This window comes from Parus major, chromosome 4 (assembly GCF_001522545.3).
Source record: "Parus major isolate Abel chromosome 4, Parus_major1.1, whole genome shotgun sequence".
NCBI classification, from domain to species: domain Eukaryota; kingdom Metazoa; phylum Chordata; class Aves; order Passeriformes; family Paridae; genus Parus; species Parus major.
The window spans coordinates 31,993,186-32,013,177 of NC_031771.1; the positions used below are offsets into that span (position 1 = coordinate 31,993,186).

The following is a 19,992-nucleotide window of genomic DNA, read 5'->3' on the forward strand; positions in this document are numbered from 1 at the left end:
ATTTTCTGACTTCCTGTTTTATCTTTTAGGGCCCAGGTTCCTACATCATGAACTACATAATGTACATTTTCTGGGCATTGAGCTTTGCCTTCTTAGCAGTTTCTCTGGTGAAGGTATTTGCTCCCTACGCCTGTGGCTCAGGGATACCTGAGGTGAGGTCTAACTAGCATATAGATATAGAAAAATATATATATATATATATATATATATCTAAAATAGGTGTTTCATATCAATATGTAAAGTGATAGTCGATAGACTTAGTGGGTCGGGGGAAGGCAAGAGGATGCACCTTTGGAGAAATACATTAATACAAGCATTCAAATTGAAAACATGTAATTGTGCTAATTGTTTCTGAGAAAATACCCCAAAGTTAAAAGGGTCTCCTGAGTTAGTAGATTTTGCTTCTGTCAGGACCACTTTTTAAGGAATTTGGATTAGTACACTTCTGAAGAATGATTTCCAAACCTCCCCTAATCCACACCCTCCCTTATGGTGATAAGAGAGCAAAATATGTATGGGTTGTTTAATAGAGCAATCAGTCTTTTGTTGCAATGGCTTTTTTTCCTTAACTAGCACAAACCAATGAATGGTCACAATATGAAATGTGTAGTATCCTCAAAAACTTACTGTTTATAATTGCTATCTGCTACTATCCACAGAATGGGAGAGGAAAAATTCAAAGTCAAATCAGTTCTGGTCAGTCTTCTTCAGTTTTTCTGTAAATACTCAGGTTTTTTATCCCCATTGTTAAAGCCTGGAGTAGTTCTGTGTCATTATTCCAGAGGAAATTCCATCTTAAATTGGTTTTAAAATCCAGCTATCTTTACTTTCTAGACACAGCTGCCCAGTGTTTTGTGTACAGCCTATTTATGGGCATGTTGTCCTATGATAGCTGTATATTATTTACTCTATATGGGCATATTTTCCAGGGTAATATAGCATTCTTAAGCACAGTAATAGCTTTGAAAAGTGGCACATTTTTTCTTGTGGAGATAGGCTGATCTTTTCCATCTTTATGTGAAGAAATCTACTGTTGATTTTTATGCAGTGACAGTAAAACATGAAGACAGAACACGGGTGATATTGGTGCAAGTTGAGATATTGCTAGAATGGTAGTAATGCAATGATTTTTGCAGTTTTATTTTTCCTTTGGACATTTTCTGCCTTTAGCGCAATAATTTACATCAGAAATTACTGAACCCAATTTTAGAAACTGCTGCTGATTAATTTTTTGCTAAATGTAGTTGATAGTGTAGTTGTACGTTACTATCCTATATAACTATATAACTTTTATAGTAAGTTGCAAGTAAGTAGATAGACTCAGTGTGGCAATCTGAATGATGAATGTTTTGAAGTGTGACAAAGTTAGTCATTTGAAAAGGCTGGTTTTGGAAATTCTGCAGCTAAAATTAAAGGATGAATTATTTTCTGAAAAGTGAAGAATGCAGTAACAGATACAGTTTTTTATTTCTTCCAGATAAAAACTATTTTGAGCGGCTTCATCATCAGAGGTTACTTGGGGAAGTGGACTTTGATGATAAAAACAATTACTTTAGTCTTGGCTGTTGCATCAGGTTTGAGTTTAGGAAAAGAGGGTCCTTTGGTACATGTTGCCTGCTGCTGTGGGAATATTTTTTCCTACCTCTTTCCAAAATACAGTACAAATGAAGCTAAAAAAAGAGAGGTAAGTTCTTGAAAAATCATTTCCAGAATTTACTGAATATTGGTGCATTTGATTTGTTTAAAAGATGGAATTTGTTCTCTTGGACAGTGTAGTCATTACCAATAGTTATTTATTATGTTAAAAACAATGTATTATCCCCAGCATTCTCACAGGTAAATAATTTCCATGACAGAGTCAGTTTGTATTTTTTCCACCTCAGAGATCATTTGATTTTATTTAAATTCTTTCTGTACTTGTCTCTACATTTTGGTAATTGATGATTGTCTTCAGTTGTGAGGACAGCAGAGTACTCTGAACCCATGAGCAAAGTGTTCCTGGTGACAGCATTGTTTTCTGCCCTGTTTCATTTTTCTCTTGTCAATGAGAGTGTGGTGGGTTGGTGCCAGCCAAGCAGTTCTCTCACCCCTCTGTGCTGGCAGGACAGCAGGAGAGAGTAAGATGAAAAGCTCAGAGGTCAAGGTGAGGACTGGGAGATTCCCCACCATTTACCATTACAGGCCAAACAGACTAGTCTTGAGGAAAGTTACTTGATGGCTGATAGTACAGTAGTGAGAAATGAAAACAAAACTAAATGTATCTTGCCCCCACAGTCCCTTCTTGAAAGACTCAGCTTCGCTCCTAACTCTTCTATCCCAAAGTGCACAAGCTGTTCCTTTCTCTAGATACTCTTTGTCTGCTCCAATGTGGGGCCCCACCCACGGGAGACAGTCCCTCACAAATATCTTCAGCATGGGTCCTTTCCACAAGGTACAGCCATTCAGGACTGCCCCAGCCTGGATCACCCACAGGCTGCAGTGCTTGCAAGAAACCCCTGCTCCTGCCTGGGCTCCTTTTCTCAGGCCATGGCTCTTGCCAGGAGCTTGCTCTGGCATGGGCTATGGGGTGAAGGTCTGCTCTGCCATGGTCCTCCATGGTCTGCGGGGAAACAATCTGTGTCACCTTGGGCTTTGCCATGAGCTGCAGGGCAATCTCTACTCCAGCCTCCTTCTCTCCAAACTAGTTCTCAGATGCTCTGTCCATCCTTGTCACCAGCTTTGTTTCCCTCCTCTGGATGCAGCATAACCAAGGAAGGACTTTGGAGTTCTTGACATGCAGGGCCCAGAACTGCACAGAGCACTCAGGGTGAGGCCCCCCAAGGCTGAATGCAGCAGGACAGTCACCTCTGTTGGTTGTCTGCTCGTGCTGTGCTTGATGCACCCCAGGATGGGGTTTTGCCCTCTGGGTCCCAGGGCAGCCCCTGCTGACCCACACTGAGCTGCTGCTGACCAGCACCCCTGGATTTGTCTCAGCAGAGCTGCTCTCCAGCCACTCCTTTATCAATTTAGACTTGAGCCTGGTGTTACTTCATCCTAGGTGTGCAGCATTTGGACTCACTAGGTTTCATCCCATTAATCATTGTTCAGGACCTCAAACTGTCCAGATCCTTCTGCAAGGCCTCCTGTCTCTCAAGAGAGTTGGTGGCATCATCAGCAAACTTAGCTTGTAGCTGTAATGAGATTCAGTTGTTCATGGTTACAGCATACACTGCAACAAACCCCCTCACCTTTATTCTTTTCCAGGTGTTGTCAGCTGCCTCAGCAGCAGGAGTTTCTGTAGCCTTTGGTGCCCCAATTGGTGGAGTCCTTTTCAGTCTGGAGGAGGTATGTCAAGAGATGGCACTGAAGAATAAATATTTTTTTAAATCTCTCTTAGTTTAAATAATCTCAGACTCCTTTAAGCTGCTGAGTCTCTCCTAAGAAGGAAATTATTTTTGGACCCTTATTTCAAAGCCAAGAGTCCTGTTACCAGCAAACTCCTAAAGATACTTTTTCCTTTTTTTTTGCATGAATGTCAGCTTTACTTTATTCTCAATTATTTTATTCTGGAAAAGGGCTGAGTCTGTTTATAATTATAGTTTACATACAGATAAAGACAGCAGCTTTTCAGTCTAGGAGTTTAGTCTGAAAAAAAAAATAAAAAAATAGGGCTCTAAATTTTTGAAAAAGGCTTTAGAAACTTATTGGACAGTTTTGTAAATCAAGTTTTTAACCATTACTTAGAGCTTCAAACACTAAACACAGTTGAATATGATAATTATTGAAAGGATAAATATACTATAAAACTTAACTTCCAAGCAAGCAAATCCTCTTTTTCAAAAAATGCTTTATGCATTATGCATTAAAGTTGTGTTTTAATTGTAATTTTTAAAATATGTAAGATTGTTATTTCTATCTGTGGCATTTTTTAAAACAACTAAAACCCTAAAAATCTCTGAATTGAAAAGTAGGGAGAATATTCTTTCATGTATTATTTTGTTATGTTCTTAGGGGATTTTGAGGAATTCCTCTGTTGCCAGAAAAATGCAGAAGAAAACTGTCTCAAAATTCAAATCAGGCTATGTGGGGGCTTAAGAATGAAATTGCATGTTCTATTTTGAGGCCTTTAGTTTGTTTTTTTTTATTAGTTTTAATCATGCTTCTTAATAAGAACAGATCTGCAAGAAACCTTTAAATATAGTTGAAAGGAGATGAAATATTATCAGGAAAACTAAAACAAGAGAGTGCAGCTAGTACAACCAGCTAGCTCTGGTTCTCATGAAGGCTGATAAGAGACAAAAAGCAGAGCAGCTTCTAAGCATAAATTGCAGTACATCATTTCCTAACAGATTTAAAGGAGCAGTGGTTTTCAACATTGCTGTAGTATTGACTTAAAATCTGAGTTGTTGAGCTTTTTAAAAATGTAGAATCTGCTAGAGTGCCAGTGCTCCAAGTGATAGGAATAATTTTTTTTTAGCTTATACCATATAAGCAGTATTCTAACACATGCATAAACCTGTCTTGCCAGGTTTTTAATTGAATCACTAATAATTCTCTTGTATTGTTTCTTGCAGGTCAGTTACTATTTCCCACTGAAAACTTTATGGAGATCGTTTTTTGCTGCTTTAGTAGCTGCATTTGTTTTAAGGTCCATCAATCCTTTTGGCAATAGCCGCCTAGTTCTTTTTTATGTGGAATATCACACTCCTTGGTACCTTTTTGAACTGCTTCCTTTTATTCTTCTGGGAGTATTTGGTGGGCTCTGGGGAGCATTTTTCATCCGAGCAAATATTGCATGGTGTCGCCGACGCAAATCTACAAAATTTGGGAAGTATCCTGTCCTGGAGGTTATTATTGTTGCAGCAATAACAGCTGTGATTGCATTTCCTAATCCATATACAAGGCTCAACACCAGTGAGCTTATTAAGGAGCTCTTCACAGACTGTGGGCCATTAGAATCCTCCTCGCTCTGTGACTACAGAAATGATATGAATGCAAGCAAAATTGTAGACGATATTCCTGACCGTCCAGCAGGCACTGGAGTCTATTCAGCTATATGGCAGTTGTGTTTAGCACTCATATTTAAAATAATCATGACAGTCTTCACTTTTGGTATCAAGGTAAGCATGAATGCAGTAGTAGAATGTCTTATTTGCTGTGATCATTTAATTATTGCCTTTCTCATTTCCCATCTCTCAAAGGTAGAAGCTTTGTTTATTTTTTTTATGTTATTTATTTAAAAAAAAGGTCTTTTTACTTTTGGTTTATATTAATAAGCAAGTTTTGTAGCAAACAGTATTAACTTTAATTTAATTCAGAATAGCCTTTTGTTCATCTGAATTAGAAACATGCTAAATGCAGTAGAGACCAGTAAGTGTGTGGATGGATGGCTGTTTGTATGGGCCTCATTAAACAATAAGAGATGATGCTAAAATTTCCAAGAGCAAAGTTCAGCATAACCACTCAGGTTCCCTAGTCCTGTTACCTGGAAGAAGAATAGACTGTATCCCTTATGCCACTCATTGGTGGTAATTCTTATGTCCACCATCCTCACTGTTTTTACATAAATGTAATTACTGCAGATAGTAAAGAGAGATGATGATTTCTTTTGCTGTATTTGCCAGTATTCCATGTCATGAGGAGAAAGTGGGCTTTGTTCATGTGACTGTCATGGGAATTTTTTCTCCATTACAAACTGTGTAAATTTTGGTTTTCCCAGTTGTTTCAAAGATCTGTTTTGGAGGTGGCTTCAGCTTCTCCCGTCTGCGGCTGTTTTCTGAATGATTATGTATAACTGTCGTGGCTTCATCATTTTCTGTCTTGTCAGGCTCCCTTCATAATTTTTTGCAAACTACTTAGCAGGATTTGTGTTTAAATTTGCCTTAACTTTTCTGTGTAAGTTGCTGTTCCATGTAACAGCATGCATAAGAAAACACTTTCTGTGAGGGTGTTTGGTCATTGGAATATGCTTTGGTGAGAACATACCTGGACTGGTTGCAAGCCTGACAGGCTGCTGTAGGTGACCTTGCTTGAGCAGGGGTGGACAGTCTGGGGTGGTCATCTTCAACCTCAACTATTCTGTAACTGATAGAACAGTAACATCATGTTGCTTTTCTTATGTTTTGATATTTTAGAAGATGTTGCAGTTTGTTATTTGAAGTTATGTTCTATATGTTGGTTGGTGGGTAAGAGGAATCTTAGAGTGTGTGGTTTAAATGCTGGTCTTCCTTAGGTCTGTAATTTGGACAGTGTTCTGTGATGTGACTGCTTCCATCCGTTGTTTAGTTCTGTATTCACTTACTGTGTTTCATTTATATCTAGGACATTATTTAGCCATACATGTGTTTATATGCATCTGGCTCTTTTGCATGGGGTTGTCACTACAATGTCACACTGCATATTACAATTCACTGGTTTACAGAATGGGAGAGCTTATACTTCATTTGGGTTTGGTTCATTTTCTCAGAACTTCAGCATGGTGGAAATATTTTTGTGAAGTTGTGAGAATATATTTATTTCTTTGCTAATAGGCAAGGAGTCCTGTTGCTGTCATTGATGGAACTGTGCCACATGAATTTCTTGGAAGCTTTAAAGCATGTTGGTTAGTTAGAATTTTAGGCAGGATCTGGAAAACAGGATGTTGCTTTAATGATACTTACTTGCTTTAGGCTTTATCTCTGCAAAGGAAGTAAATTCAAAATAGAAATAAAAAAAAAAAAAAGAAAATAAGTAATATTACATTGCCATTTAAGTCATTATAAAGGATCTGCTGGGCTCTCCAGGTCTGTTCCTGGAGCTGTAGCCATCTACAAACACACATCTTCCCCACAGGAACTGCTTTCCTGTGAGGTGAGCAAAGCTACCCAGCTGTTGCTAGTGGGGCAGAGTGATTCCTGCTGCTATTATTGCTGTGGACCAGGAGGCTGATATGGCAGGGGATTGGCTTTTTTTTTGTTTGTTTGTTTTAATTTGTTTTTTTTTTCTTTTCATGTTTTTGTACCTATATTACACTACTTATTATCAGTAGACTCATTACTGTGTCTAAAGGCTGATCAACAGGAGGGAAGGAGTTATGGTTTTGCCTCAGAACATGACTGGCACACAGCTGCACTACCAAAGCAGTGGAAAGTTGTACCCATATCCTAATCCTTGCTTCTTCCAAAGATGACAGATGTGATACAGAACAAATCTTTTCCTCTGGAGTGTAATTTGAGCTTGCTCAGTGACAAGCCCCAGAGAAGAAGGCTGAGAAGAGGGAAAACTTAGCTGTTTTCCCTTGCTACTTCTCTGGGAAGATTCCTCTCCCCTTTGTGATTTTTGATTCATGGGATTATGTGAACAAATGGACCTGTAAAATCATAATTAGAGTTAGACCATTATCTGCATATGATGGAAAGAAGAAAAGGTCCATAAAAAGTTATATTACCAAAGGACCAGGAACAATTTGAATGCAATTTCCACATGGAGACTGAATTTCTGTGACATATTGGTAGCACAGTAGGATCTGAAGCAGTTTCAAAGTTTTATTTAGTTACTATTATATTGGAAATATGGGATTTTTTTCAGGGCACTGTTGTACTTTTCACCAAGAAAGAATTTCACTGAGTAAAAAAATTTTGATTTTAGCAGTTAGGAAGGGGCTTAGATGCATAATTAATTGTGGGAAATAACAGCAGTGGTATAAATGTGCAATTTGAATACTAGACCAAAATGATATCATTGAATATTACCTCTAGAAACACTGAAATATTAGGTAATTCAGTGTAGAAATTAAGGATTATTAAACTTTTTCTCAAACCCATGCTGCTGACTGTCAAACACAAAGTTTGTTTTTCTGTGGTTTGTTGGTTAGAAGTCATCTTTGCAAACACAAATATAGACAAAATATAAGGTAATAATAATGATATATTTGCTTTTCCTTGGTTTGCTGTTAGAAATCTTCTTTGCAACCGTAAATACAGATGAAATATAATACTAACAACAACAACAACAATTCTGAAATACATTTCTGCACCAGCTATCACAGAATACCACAGCAAAAACCTATAGTTTGGAATTCTACCACACTTACTTTTCACAGCTGTACAGTACAAGAAAAATTACATGATCTGTCCTTTTACAGCAGGAATACAATATTTAATTCTGTTACTTCAACAAATGGGATGAGGTGTATTTACACAAAGTAAAAATTCTGTTCCTTTTTTGTATTCACATCTGTTCCTCAGTCACAGTATAAAATATTTTGATGTTAACAACTGCTGTGAAGAGAAGGAGCAGGCATTTACAGTTTAATGAGACATTTAGGTACCAGTATGTTTTTAGAAAGATTAGCTTCATAAGGAGAAGAAAAGATACACTCAAGTTTCTTTATATGCTGATAAAAGCAAGTTTCCAATAGTATTTTACTAGGCCATGTTGTGTAACAAGGCTTTAGTTAGTAACAGAAAAAAAAAATTTAAGTAACTAAAATGACAGTAGGAGCTTCTTTTTTCTTTAACCTATTGTGTTACCTACTATTTGCAGTTGTGATTATCTGGCCTTTTTCTCTCTTAGAGTGCTTAGCATTCTATATACCCTCATTTCTATAAGAAACAACAATAATAGTACAAAGCCTCTTTTAAAAGTCACCTGTTTAGTTTATGGCAGTGTCAGGAAGCAGTTCAGGAAGGCAGTCCTGTTTAGTAAGTGAATGTTGACTCTGAGGAACATGAAGGAATAAGGGTGACAGGAAATTGTAAAAAACACTTTTCAGTATGATTAGCATTGCTCACACTGGACATGCACATGGTAGAGAATTGTGCTTTTGGCACTGAGTCTCATTTGAGGTCCTGTATTGGTGGTAGATTTTCTCTTAAACACAGTAAGACATAAACAAACACGCTCATAAAATGGTTTCTGCTAATCAGGTCAATCAGAGATATCGATAGCATTCTGTTAAGTTCTGCTGACCTTCCAAGGTCACTTTACATGGTTTTAACCTGACAGTTTGAGCTTTTGCATCTCTTTCAGAATAAAAATATAAAGAATCACTTGTTAAGTGATGTGTCAGGTATGTTCCCAGCAGCATGACAACAGTTCTGTTTTTGTTGCAGGTTCCATCTGGGTTGTTCATACCTAGTATGGCAATTGGAGCAATAGCAGGAAGGATTGTAGGAATTGCAGTGGAGCAGTTGGCTTACTACCATCATGACTGGTTCATTTTCAAGGAGTGGTGTGAAGTTGGAGCTGATTGTATTACACCTGGTCTTTATGCCATGGTTGGTGCTGCTGCATGCTTAGGTAAATAAAATATGAGAAATAAGTATCTGTTTTCTTCATATATCAAAATAATTATTAAGAAAAATGAAAGGAGATATAAACTTGTGCAGTTTTGGAACATCTGTTTATAAGATCTTCCCTCCAGGATAATACGTTTGCATCTCTACATAAGACCCTCAAATCCTTGTGATCTAAGGAATAATGTGAAATCTAAAATGATGAGAAATAGGAAAATTTTAGTAGTGTTTGCTTTCTCTTTTTGGTATCAACAGATGTCCTTACTACATGGGTCAGAAAAATCAGTTCCTTGAAATGTATGATGTAGAGCATTTACCAGTGTCAAGTACAGTTAAAATTATTAGAAGGAAATGGTGTGATCTGCTGCTTACATCTACATGAATTGCAAAAATGTTCTTGAAATTCTGGTTTTTAATAGTGCAAATTGAATCACTCATGAATGCATTGAAAGACGTTTCATATTCTTTTATTGAATGAAGATACAGCATCAGAAACCTTAGCAGAAAAAAATAGTAACAAAAGAGTAATATAATCCCTGTCTTCTGTTGTCCAAGAAGATTTCTTTTCATCAGCTTATAGTTCTGTTTATCTTTTATGATTAAGCAACAGCATTAAATTCCTAATCCTTTCGACAACATAGCTGTTGATTTGCTACCTGTGACTTTTTTGCATCAGTTCCATTTTTTTTTCAAATTCTTATCTTATTGGATTTCTTTGTATTTCACAGTACTTTTAACCCTGATGTGGTATGGAGATATACAGTTTTATTCTTAGTTTATTTTAAATAACTGTACATATTTTCCAATTCCCTTTATTACCTCCCTTGCTGTGAATTTTCCCTAAAACTCTCTTTTTCACTTCTAAAAGTTTTGTGTTAATTTTCTCTGTCTGCCTCTGTTGATATTACACAGAAGGATGTTTGTTAGACGACCTTTCATGTCATGATTGTTTGTAGATCTCAACAGGAAGGCAGAAAATTCTATAGTCATTGTTACCTGATACTCAGATGTTACTGGCTATCATTTTCCTTGCAGGTGGTGTGACAAGGATGACTGTGTCCCTGGTAGTTATTGTCTTTGAGCTAACAGGAGGGCTGGAATATATTGTGCCCCTAATGGCTGCAGTCATGACCAGTAAGTGGGTAGGAGATGCCTTTGGTAGGGAAGGCATCTATGAAGCACACATCCGACTGAATGGGTATCCTTTCTTGGATGCAAAGGAAGAATTCACTCACACAACACTGGCTGCTGATGTGATGAGACCTCGGAGAAGCGACCCACCTTTAGCAGTTCTGACGCAGGATAACATGACTGTTGAAGACATAGAAAACTTGATCAACGAAACCAGCTATAATGGTTTTCCTGTTATTATGTCAAAAGAATCGCAGAGACTAGTGGGTTTTGCTCTAAGAAGAGATTTAACTATTGCAATAGGTAATTAACTTTCATTATTGCATTATTATCTACACCAATTTAATATGTTTTATATTATTTTATATTTTTAACAGAATTTACTCTGTATGTTTCTTGATTTAAGTATTTGATGATATATCTTCAGTAACAGGCTCTGAAATTAAGAAAATCCTCATCTCTTTGTTGCAAAAACAAAAGTTGTGATACTAGAGTAGGTCAAAACATTATCTAATCTGGTAATTTTTAGTTTTCTGAGGCTTTTGATAGTATCTTGTTTCCTCAAGTAATGCTATACTAAAATTTGTCTTCAAAATTGAGTAATTCTCATTTTTGACCAGCAGTATTCTGTGAGAATTACTGTTCAAGTAATTTTTAAATGTATATCCTATTTCTTTCTGACAGTGTATTATTTACTTTAGTTATAACAACCAAAGTTGTATTATGGAGAGATAAGTGCAATATTAAGTATTTTCGGTTTATGTTTTTCAACCTGTTTGTGTAATGGGAAATTTGTCCCTGAGCACATGAGCACACAAGCCCTGTTTGGGACATCTCTTTCTGGGTGAATGTTAGTGCTTGTGTGATACTTGTGACAGTGCTTTGTGCACTGACAAGAAAAATTATGTGGATTTTGAGGCTACTGTCATAACCAAAGGAAGAAACACTGTTACATAAGAAAATGTTACAAAACTGTAAAATTTAGTGCATGAAATAAGTGATAGAAGTTGCATCTTAAATTACTTTTTTTTTATACATAACTCTTAAACAAAGACAACTGAGAAAGGGACAGAAGTCTCCAAAAACTTTTTTGAAACATGTTTTATGAACACTGTTTACTTCAGTCAGATTTTTGCCTGTATGTAATGGTATTGCATTACCTAGGATGTATATGAATATACAAAACTTGGAAATTCTTACCAACACCATACTGGTTTAAATTTGCATTTACTTGAGTAAATGGAGGAACAGCAGGTTGGTTGATTGATCAATGGAGGAATTCTTAGAGTACACTTTCACAGGAAGACTCATTTCAGCTGCTGAGATTATACAGTGAAAGTTGTTTAGTCTTGGGTTATGTCTGTTTTAAGTCATTGTGCCCTGCCAGCCAGGAGGGCCAGCCGTGTCCTGGGGGGCATCAGGCACAGCATGGACAGCTGGGCAAGGGAGGGGATTGTCCTGCTCTGCTCTGCACTGGGGCAGCCTCACCTCAAGTGTTGGGGGCAGTTTTGGGTGCCAGATTATCAGAAGGTTATAAAGCTATTAGAGATCATCCAAAGGAGGTCACTTGGTCTGTTCAGCCTGGAGAAGAGGAGAGTGAGGACAGACCTCATTGCAGTTACAACTTCCTTGTGAGGGGAGGAGGAGGTGCAGGCACCGATCTTTTCTCTGTGGTGCCCGCTGACAAGACCCGAGGGAATGGCCTGAAGTTGTACTCAGGGAGGTTTAGCTTGGGTAATAGGAAAAGCTTCAGGAGGCTAGCAAGTGAGACTGGCTTTTCCCTGGTGGTTTCTTCAGGAGCTGGGTGTTATTTTTTTAGCCTTTCCACCTCTTTATAGTAAATAAAAGTTACTGGAGTGAGAAAATTAGTTGAATAATGACTAAAGCTGAATGGCATATGGCTTTTGTGATTTTTGCACAACCACTTCCTGGGAATGAAGCAGTGGTTCTGGAAACATATGTGAGAGCCTGGTAGTGTTGATTGAGCTGTCTGTCTGCACTAACATCTTACTCCAAGAATGTAAATTCTTCCTCTGCTTTTTTTTCCCCTTCCTTGTCTTTCTTAAAGAAAGTGCTAGAAAGAAGCAGGAGGGGATTGTTGGCAGTTCCAGGGTATGTTTTGCCCAGCATACCCCATCGCTTCCAGCAGAAAGCCCTCGACCTTTGAAGCTCAGAAGCATACTTGATATGAGCCCTTTCACCGTGACAGACCACACACCAATGGAAATAGTAGTGGATATTTTCCGGAAGCTGGGTCTGAGGCAGTGCCTTGTAACACACAATGGGTGAGTAAAGTGGCAGCAATGCTGTGCATTTTGTCAGATACAGTAATTTTCACTTCCAGGATCAGAGTATTTGAACCAGGATATACACCAAGATCATGGTATTTGAACTTGTAAGTTTGGTATTGCAACTGAGGACCCCAGCTGTTCATTAAGAATGTGCTCTGCTGTAGCACCTCTCAAATTCTTACACTTTCCTTGTATTCCAAGTAAGCCAGCAGATGGTTTCAGTCATTTCATGATGTTGTGTTAAAAATCTACTGCCATTCAGCAAGCTTGGTCTGTGCAGCTTGCTTGTGGAGGAGAACAATGTGTCTTGCAGAAATTTAGTCTTGTGCGCTGCACAGTCTTAAGGCCTGTATTTCCTGGTTATTATCTATGTTCTGGCAACATGCAGTGTATCAGCTGTTACTGAACATCTACAAATACTGGGTTAATAAAAGAGTAAAGGAGAAAATGATCTAGTCAGTATCTCTTCTTCTGGAATCTAGTGATAGCGATTACCACCAAGCTTTTGTTTTTTGGAATACTAACAACTAAACTGCTGCTAGTTCTGGAACTCCGATCTGCAACTTTTGTTTCTACAATTCAAAATATTTCAGGAAAGTAATTTTAGGACTTAGAATGTTTGTAAATGAGACTGTTGGGAGTTGTCCTGTGATTATCTACTGAATAAATCAGGCCCCAGCATGGAAACTAAATGTTCATTGTAATTGCCTCGTATCTAAACTGCTCCTTGTTTTTTTTTTTTTTTACATGATCTTTTTCTGTGCAGTTGTTCCTTTAACATTCTGCTTTCTTGTGTCTCTTGCGTTAAACACTTGACATGCAACATCGAAGCTCCTACCATAGTATCTTGCTTTCCCTTTAGCATGTCTTTTAAGGTACCAGGGGAGTGAAATGTCGTCTGCTCATTCATGTTTAGGATTGATCAGTGTCCTTGGGACAAGAAATCTGAAATGACTGGGACTTTCTTAGTTTTTCTGTGGGCAAAAAGACTGCTGCTGTATGTGGCAAATCTTTAAATATTTCATTGGTTTCCAAGTTGGGGTTTTTTTCAGATGTATTTTAAAACAAATTTATTTAAATGTTCTCCTGCCTGTTTGTTTTGGTTTTTTCTTTCTTCAATGCTTCTCTGTGTGGAATGGCAAGTAGTGTTTCCAGAAGCCTTTCTCTGGTAGGGAAAGGGCATAATGATCTGACACTTAGAAGTTAGTGTGGGCATGCAGTTATTCTTGTTTTGGGGAGGGAAATTGGAATCGATAGAACATCACTGAAAAATATTTACTGTAGTAATTTTTTTTCATAGTTTCTGTTGTTGAGTGCTCAAACAGTGACACTAAAATCTTCTCTAAAGAGTTTGATCATGCAAAGCTATATCAAGCTCTACTATAAATTTCTAACTATTTTGTGATAAAGTAGCAGGAAGTATGGATGGCTTTAATATTTATTTTATCCTACTTCAGTTTACAAATTTGTGACATTCCATGAGCACACTGTCCATTACAAGAAGAGCAGATCATAAATACTGGTACTGGTGGTGTTTAGCCATGGCATATAGCCTTGTGGACATCAAGGACTACTTCATATTTTGGCTGGCAGATTTCCTGCAAACTGAATATACCTGTTTATAAAGCCTTGCATCAACATACTGGTTCCAATCCAATTGGATTGTACATAAATTAGTGCAGATGACAGAAAACAGAGCCTTGCTCCTCCAAATTTGTACCAGAATATCCAATCCAGGGAGTTGCTCTTGGTTTGTCCTGTCATGAACAAGAAATTTGTCTGAATTTATCTGTTTCTAAGGACATCAGATAGCTCAGCTCTGTAGGGCAGATTCAAACCTCAGTTGCTATGACTTTACATAGTTATTACTTTGGGTTGTTAAAATGTGAATAATTATCTGTATGTGTGAGGAGAAATAACTATTAAACAAAGGAAATACAAAGTAGATTTTTGTTTCAGTGCCTTTAAAACCTAAAAATATGTGAATTTAGGGGTAAGGAATATAGTTTGCTACCCTGGTGTGTACTGATATGAGAAACATACTGCTCTGGGGTGGTTGAAGAGGCAATTGTGTTCAGCATTTTGGGAGAAAAAGGAAGAAAGGAAAAATCTGGAAAAGGGTACTGACTTTCAAATAAATTCTCATTTGATTATCTCATTAGCTTTCCTGCAACCATTCTTTTTGTTTTTTTCTTCCTTTTTTATTTTTTTTTATTTGCTCTAATCCTTTTTCATTATTAGAACTTTTTTTTTAATTTGATTTCACACAGAGTTATTAGCATAACATAATCTGTTGCAGGATTGTCTTGGGGATCATCACAAAGAAGAACATATTAGAGCATCTCGAGCAACTAAAGCAGCACGTCGAACCCTTGGTGATTAGATATATCAGATCTCATAATTAGACACATTAGAAGTCAGGAAGCATGAAACTTGTGAACTGTTCAGGGCTTTTACGACATCGGCTGAACAATGAAATCTTCTTATGCTCAAAATTTGTATTAAACATAAAACAACATACGCAAAATCCTTTTGTAGAAATGAAGCTGTAAATGTGAACATACTGTTAGTCACAACATTAAAGGAAAGTAAACAGTAAACTTTCTGATATTTGTGTTGTTGAGATCACATCGATCCAGCTGGTTGATCTCTTGAATTCCCCAGGTGGGAAGGTAGGCAGCTAGGAATACTTTTTCCCTGCCTCGTGCATATTACGATTTTCGTATATGCCAATTTATTTTTCTTATTTGGACAGCTTTAAATAGCTGTTAAATAGCGAAGTATCAGATCTTTTGAGAAGCAAAGATAAGCATGTTTTAATTGCACCATTAGATCTTCCCTGTAATCCCCCCTTTATCAACATGATTTTTAAAAAATATTATTTTTAGCGAAGTCCTGTGATTTTATGTGAAGTCTGTGATTCTGCCGCTGTTACCTACAGCAGTCAATGTACTTCTTTACAAAAGTGCAGTGATACCAGCCACCCAGTGGCCTGCCACTATGTTGACTGTTGACTTCAGAATCTAGATATGGTCTTAACCATGATGTTGTGAACTAACCCCTTAGATAGGTGGTACACTTTGTCTTAATTTGGACATGGGTTGCTAGTTCCATGCCTACTAAACATACCCAACATGTTTAGCTGCTTATGTGCAAAACATGCTAATTATGTTCTCATTTTATGCTAATATTTCACAAGTATTTCATGCGTCCTTTAATAAGACAAATTGAAATGTACTAACCAGAATAACAAGGGCAGCAGCTCATTCATTCTGCTCTTTGCTTCTCTTGTGATATTATCCTTTTGGACAGTCTCACTCTATTTGATGTTTTGCAGTGAGTTTTAAAAGACCCTGTCATAAGAGCACAGTATCTAAATTGAAAATTGAAGATTTTATTATTCACAGTTTATTTTTTTCTAAAGCCATGAACTCCAGAAACTAATTAATTGTTGTTTGTCATACAAAACTTTCATGGCCAGTACAGAGTGCTCCTATGAATTCATTCAGTCCCAGCCAGTGTGTCAGACTGGAAGGATCCTTCTGGTTTAAAAAAGGAGGGGAGTTTGATTTGCTTGGTATGGGGCCATCAAGCAGTACATCACTTCTGATGGCTAGGTTGGAACATGCCTCCCTTATGAAATGGGATCACTATCACTTCTCTTTCATATCTCTCTTTTCTTTGTCCCTCTTTGTTACTTTTTTGTTGGCATATGCTAATCAAAATTTGATTTTTGTAGAAACAAAAAGTTAAATAAAAATTGTAATGGGCTCCACTTGTATGACTTGTATTTCATTAAAATGGACTACAGCTGTCAGAGACCATCTGATACGGTGTCTCAGCATTGCTGTGTTTTATCAAACTGGTGGTTCCTCAACATTTTGATAAATAAAATGTTTCTTGTTTAAATAAGAAAATCAGGCTGTTTACTTTTGCTCTATTCCTGTCAACAAAAAGGACTTGGCTACAGATTTGTTCCACTTCATTATTTTCCTGCTTGGATTAATATCAATCTTCCATTTATCCTTTTCAGGCGCCTCCTTGGCATTATAACAAAAAAAGATATCCTCCGTCATATGGCCCAGACGGCAAACCAAGACCCCGCCTCCATAATGTTCAACTGAAACCCATAGCTGAGGAGAGAGAGGAAACGGAAGAGGAGGTTCATTTGTTGAATAGCACAACACTTTAGTCTGGGGGAAACTTCTAAAATCAGAGACGAGCTGGGTTTTTACATAGCAGTGCTGCTGGCAATCAGGAGTCAGTCTGGGGGAGTGTGTGGCGAGGAGGAAGGCTGATGGGAGTGTGGGAAGGGAGAGCTGCTGTCCTGCACTGGATGCGTCCCGAGACATCAGGTCTGCCATGATAGTGCAGTAGGTGAGCCATGCAAAGTGGTGCCATTCTCCAGCCCAGCCTGGTACTTCAGCATTGAAGAGATGTGTTATTAATCCCTGTTTCTGGAGGGATCATTCTGAATTGAGCCATCTTGTGGAGACTGACAGGTCTTGCCCTTTTTACCATTGAGAACTGTTGTGTTAACTCATGAAACGTATTAACTATTACTCGTCACCTTTCTACATTCCAGAAGAGCTTTATTTCTCTCTCTCCTGAGCCGTAACAAAGTCACTTTAAAATTGGTGTGCCCTTTTGAAGCAGTTGTTTCTCATATTGAGATGTATTGTGAGTTACTGAGGTGTGACCACAAGAAGGGAGGTTTTTCTTGTGCCATTAAACGTGTAAGTTTGTACATCACAAAATGCTTGTGGCAGTGCAGATCCACTGCAACAAAACCAGATTGAACAGGTAATACTCTGCGAGAACCATGTGAGACTTCTTTCAATACGTGTGCTGTCATGGTATGAGAAAACTAAAACCAGATGAAACCAGTATTTAAAAGAAAAATACTGGTTTTGCTGCAGAAAATATCAATAATGTGACCTGGTCTTATGCAATTTTTGTATTATCAAACACACTATGATATATACCAATGTTGTGCAGTATAGGGAAAAATACTGCTATTCTACTAGTTTAAGAGCTGGAACAATTCTGTATACGTGTATCTGGTAAAAAAAAAATGCATGCTTCAACACTGGAGAATTTTTTTCCCCCCTGTAAAATTTGAGAATGGTCATTTTTATTTTTTCTTCTCCACAAAAGATGTTCCACTGCTGACATGGTAGGAAGAAATGTAACTCATAATTTGCACTAAATGTATATTATTTTTCTTGAAGTTTTACCATTCTTTATTTATATTTGTATGGATTTAAAAAAATCTATTAAATATGAATCAGTTAATATCTCACATAACTAATTACCTTTTTAATGTGATTTTATAGAATAATTCATAATCCTCTGCAAGTAGTGGAGGATTAGCAAATGTTTACAACTAGATGAAGGGTTTCAAGAAAATGGCTTCTTTATGATCCAACATACATACAAGCTCATTTTCAAATGTAACTTTCACTGCCGTTACCTTGGATTTCCTTTTTTCTTTACTAGCAGATAACTGGAACAGTAATATTAGGATTTTATTAAAAAAACAAACCTGCAGGGTTTTAAAACTAAAGTTTTAAAAGGAGAAAGCAGCTATTAGATTGCTTTTGACTCTTCTTTTCTCCCAAGCTTATAAAGGTGTAAATTTTATGTAGTCACACCTGAGCAGCAGGGCAGAATTGAACCCAGTACTTGAAACTTTGGCAGGACTTTAAAATTCAGCAGCAACACACACACACTTGGAGGTGAACTGACAGACCCCTAACTTCTTGACAGTACATTGTTTTGTTTCCTATTCATTTTACCACACCATCACCAGAACTGCATGCAGAGAAAAAATGACAATATGCTGTAAGCCTAAATTAGGGAGGGAAAAAAATTAAGAAACCTGGCTGACAAAAATCCTGTTTTGTAATATGAGGTTGGATAAAATTTCTTTCTTCTAACAATTATGCTCACAAGACTGCAAAAATGGCAAGAATATAAACACTAAAAGTCTAACATAATAACCTTAAGTATCTCTAAGGCATTCATCACAGTTACCTCAAACATTCTCACAAAGTACTCAGTATGATTTTAAGTACAATAACACAATGAACCAAAATTCTGGCACTTTTGGTGAGCTGCACAAATATGGCTGTGCTTAAGTAAGTGCACTGTTAAATTTTAACTGATTTTTCCTAGTAGAAAAACTGCCATCTACATTTTATCATCTCACCTCTAGCAGCAACTGGAACCAGTACAAAGTGAAATGTGCCAGGGGGATCACAGTGATCAGGCCCTGTATTAAAACAGGTTTGGAAATGAAACAGGGAATTGGGCTATGTAAAAATGGGAGTATGGCAACAACCAGCTGTACTCTTCCATGTGAAGTCAGTGCTACTCGTTAAAATTTTGCTATGTAACATTTCATAAGCCTGAAGAAGAGGAAACTTCAAAAAGAGCAGGATTTGGCCCACTGACAGAAGGCAGCTCTGGAAATTGTCTGTGACACTGATTTCTGGTTTTTTTTTTCTACAGTGGAAGAATACAAACTCACTACACATACAAAAATCAGTTTAAATCAGTTTGAAATCTCTGCCATGTCTGATGTTATTGTAAAACACTGCTGTGTGTACTGTATTAACTTGCACTCTAATTCTAGAGACTGCTGTCTGAATTAAAATACAGTTTACACTCCTGCTGTGTTTCACTTCTGTGTGGATCCCGAGTGTTGCACATAAATTGTGCATCTCTGTTTACCCTTCTTAACCTGCTAAGCTTTCCCTGTTGACATTTAAAATGTCTTCTGGCAAACATACAGTAGAGGTTCTGTTAATGAAGTATGTGTGCCTGTGCTGTGCAACAAAAAATTTCTAACGTGAAACTTGCAGCGCCTTACTCAAGCTACTAATTTAAAAAGAAAAAAAAAAAGGTGGTGGATGGGATGGGAAAGTGTCAGCATTTTTTTATTTTTTAAATCATTCAGATACTGGCTCATGAAGAATGCATTCTTTGTTAATCTGTGATGTTGCCTAGAGCTGTATTTAATATTGATCTTAATGTTTTTATTTATAATAGTGTGGTAGAACTGCATATCATTACAGTAAAAATTCTCATTACTGTGATGATTTAATCAAGCATTAAAAACTTCTGTATGACCATTTACCGTTCTGTCATGTTTTCTCATTGTTTTCACAAACAAGACTTGTGTTGATTTTTGAATTTCTTTTCCCTGAGAGAAAATTAACATATAGGAATTTTACATACAAAACTAGGAAGATTTGACAAAAAGAATGGAGTTTAGGAGATGCAGTATTTGCACTGCCTGGTATCCGGTTACA

At 37.2% G+C, this 19,992-nt stretch overlaps 1 protein-coding gene across 5 annotated transcripts in view; it reads left to right on the forward strand.

Moving 5' to 3' along the window:
* Nucleotides 1-19,816, forward strand: part of CLCN3 (chloride voltage-gated channel 3) — a 62,073-nt gene extending 42,257 nt beyond the window's left edge. For 3 of the 5 annotated variants that reach the window (XM_033513485.1, XM_015623841.3, XM_015623842.3), the window contains 9 exons: nucleotides 30-152; nucleotides 1,478-1,684; nucleotides 3,244-3,324; nucleotides 4,554-5,099; nucleotides 9,072-9,258; nucleotides 10,290-10,688; nucleotides 12,454-12,670; nucleotides 14,976-15,051; nucleotides 16,710-19,816. In XM_033513485.1, coding sequence (XP_033369376.1) covers nucleotides 30-152; nucleotides 1,478-1,684; nucleotides 3,244-3,324; nucleotides 4,554-5,099; nucleotides 9,072-9,258; nucleotides 10,290-10,688; nucleotides 12,454-12,670; nucleotides 14,976-15,051; nucleotides 16,710-16,868 — 1,995 coding nt within the window. In that variant the 3' untranslated portion in view covers nucleotides 16,869-19,816. The remainder of the gene's footprint in view (nucleotides 1-29; nucleotides 153-1,477; nucleotides 1,685-3,243; nucleotides 3,325-4,553; nucleotides 5,100-9,071; nucleotides 9,259-10,289; nucleotides 10,689-12,453; nucleotides 12,671-14,975; nucleotides 15,052-16,709) is intronic. The other 2 variants (XM_015623843.3, XM_015623844.3) reach the window with 1 other exon arrangement.
* The last annotated feature ends 176 nt before the right edge of the window (nucleotides 19,817-19,992 follow it).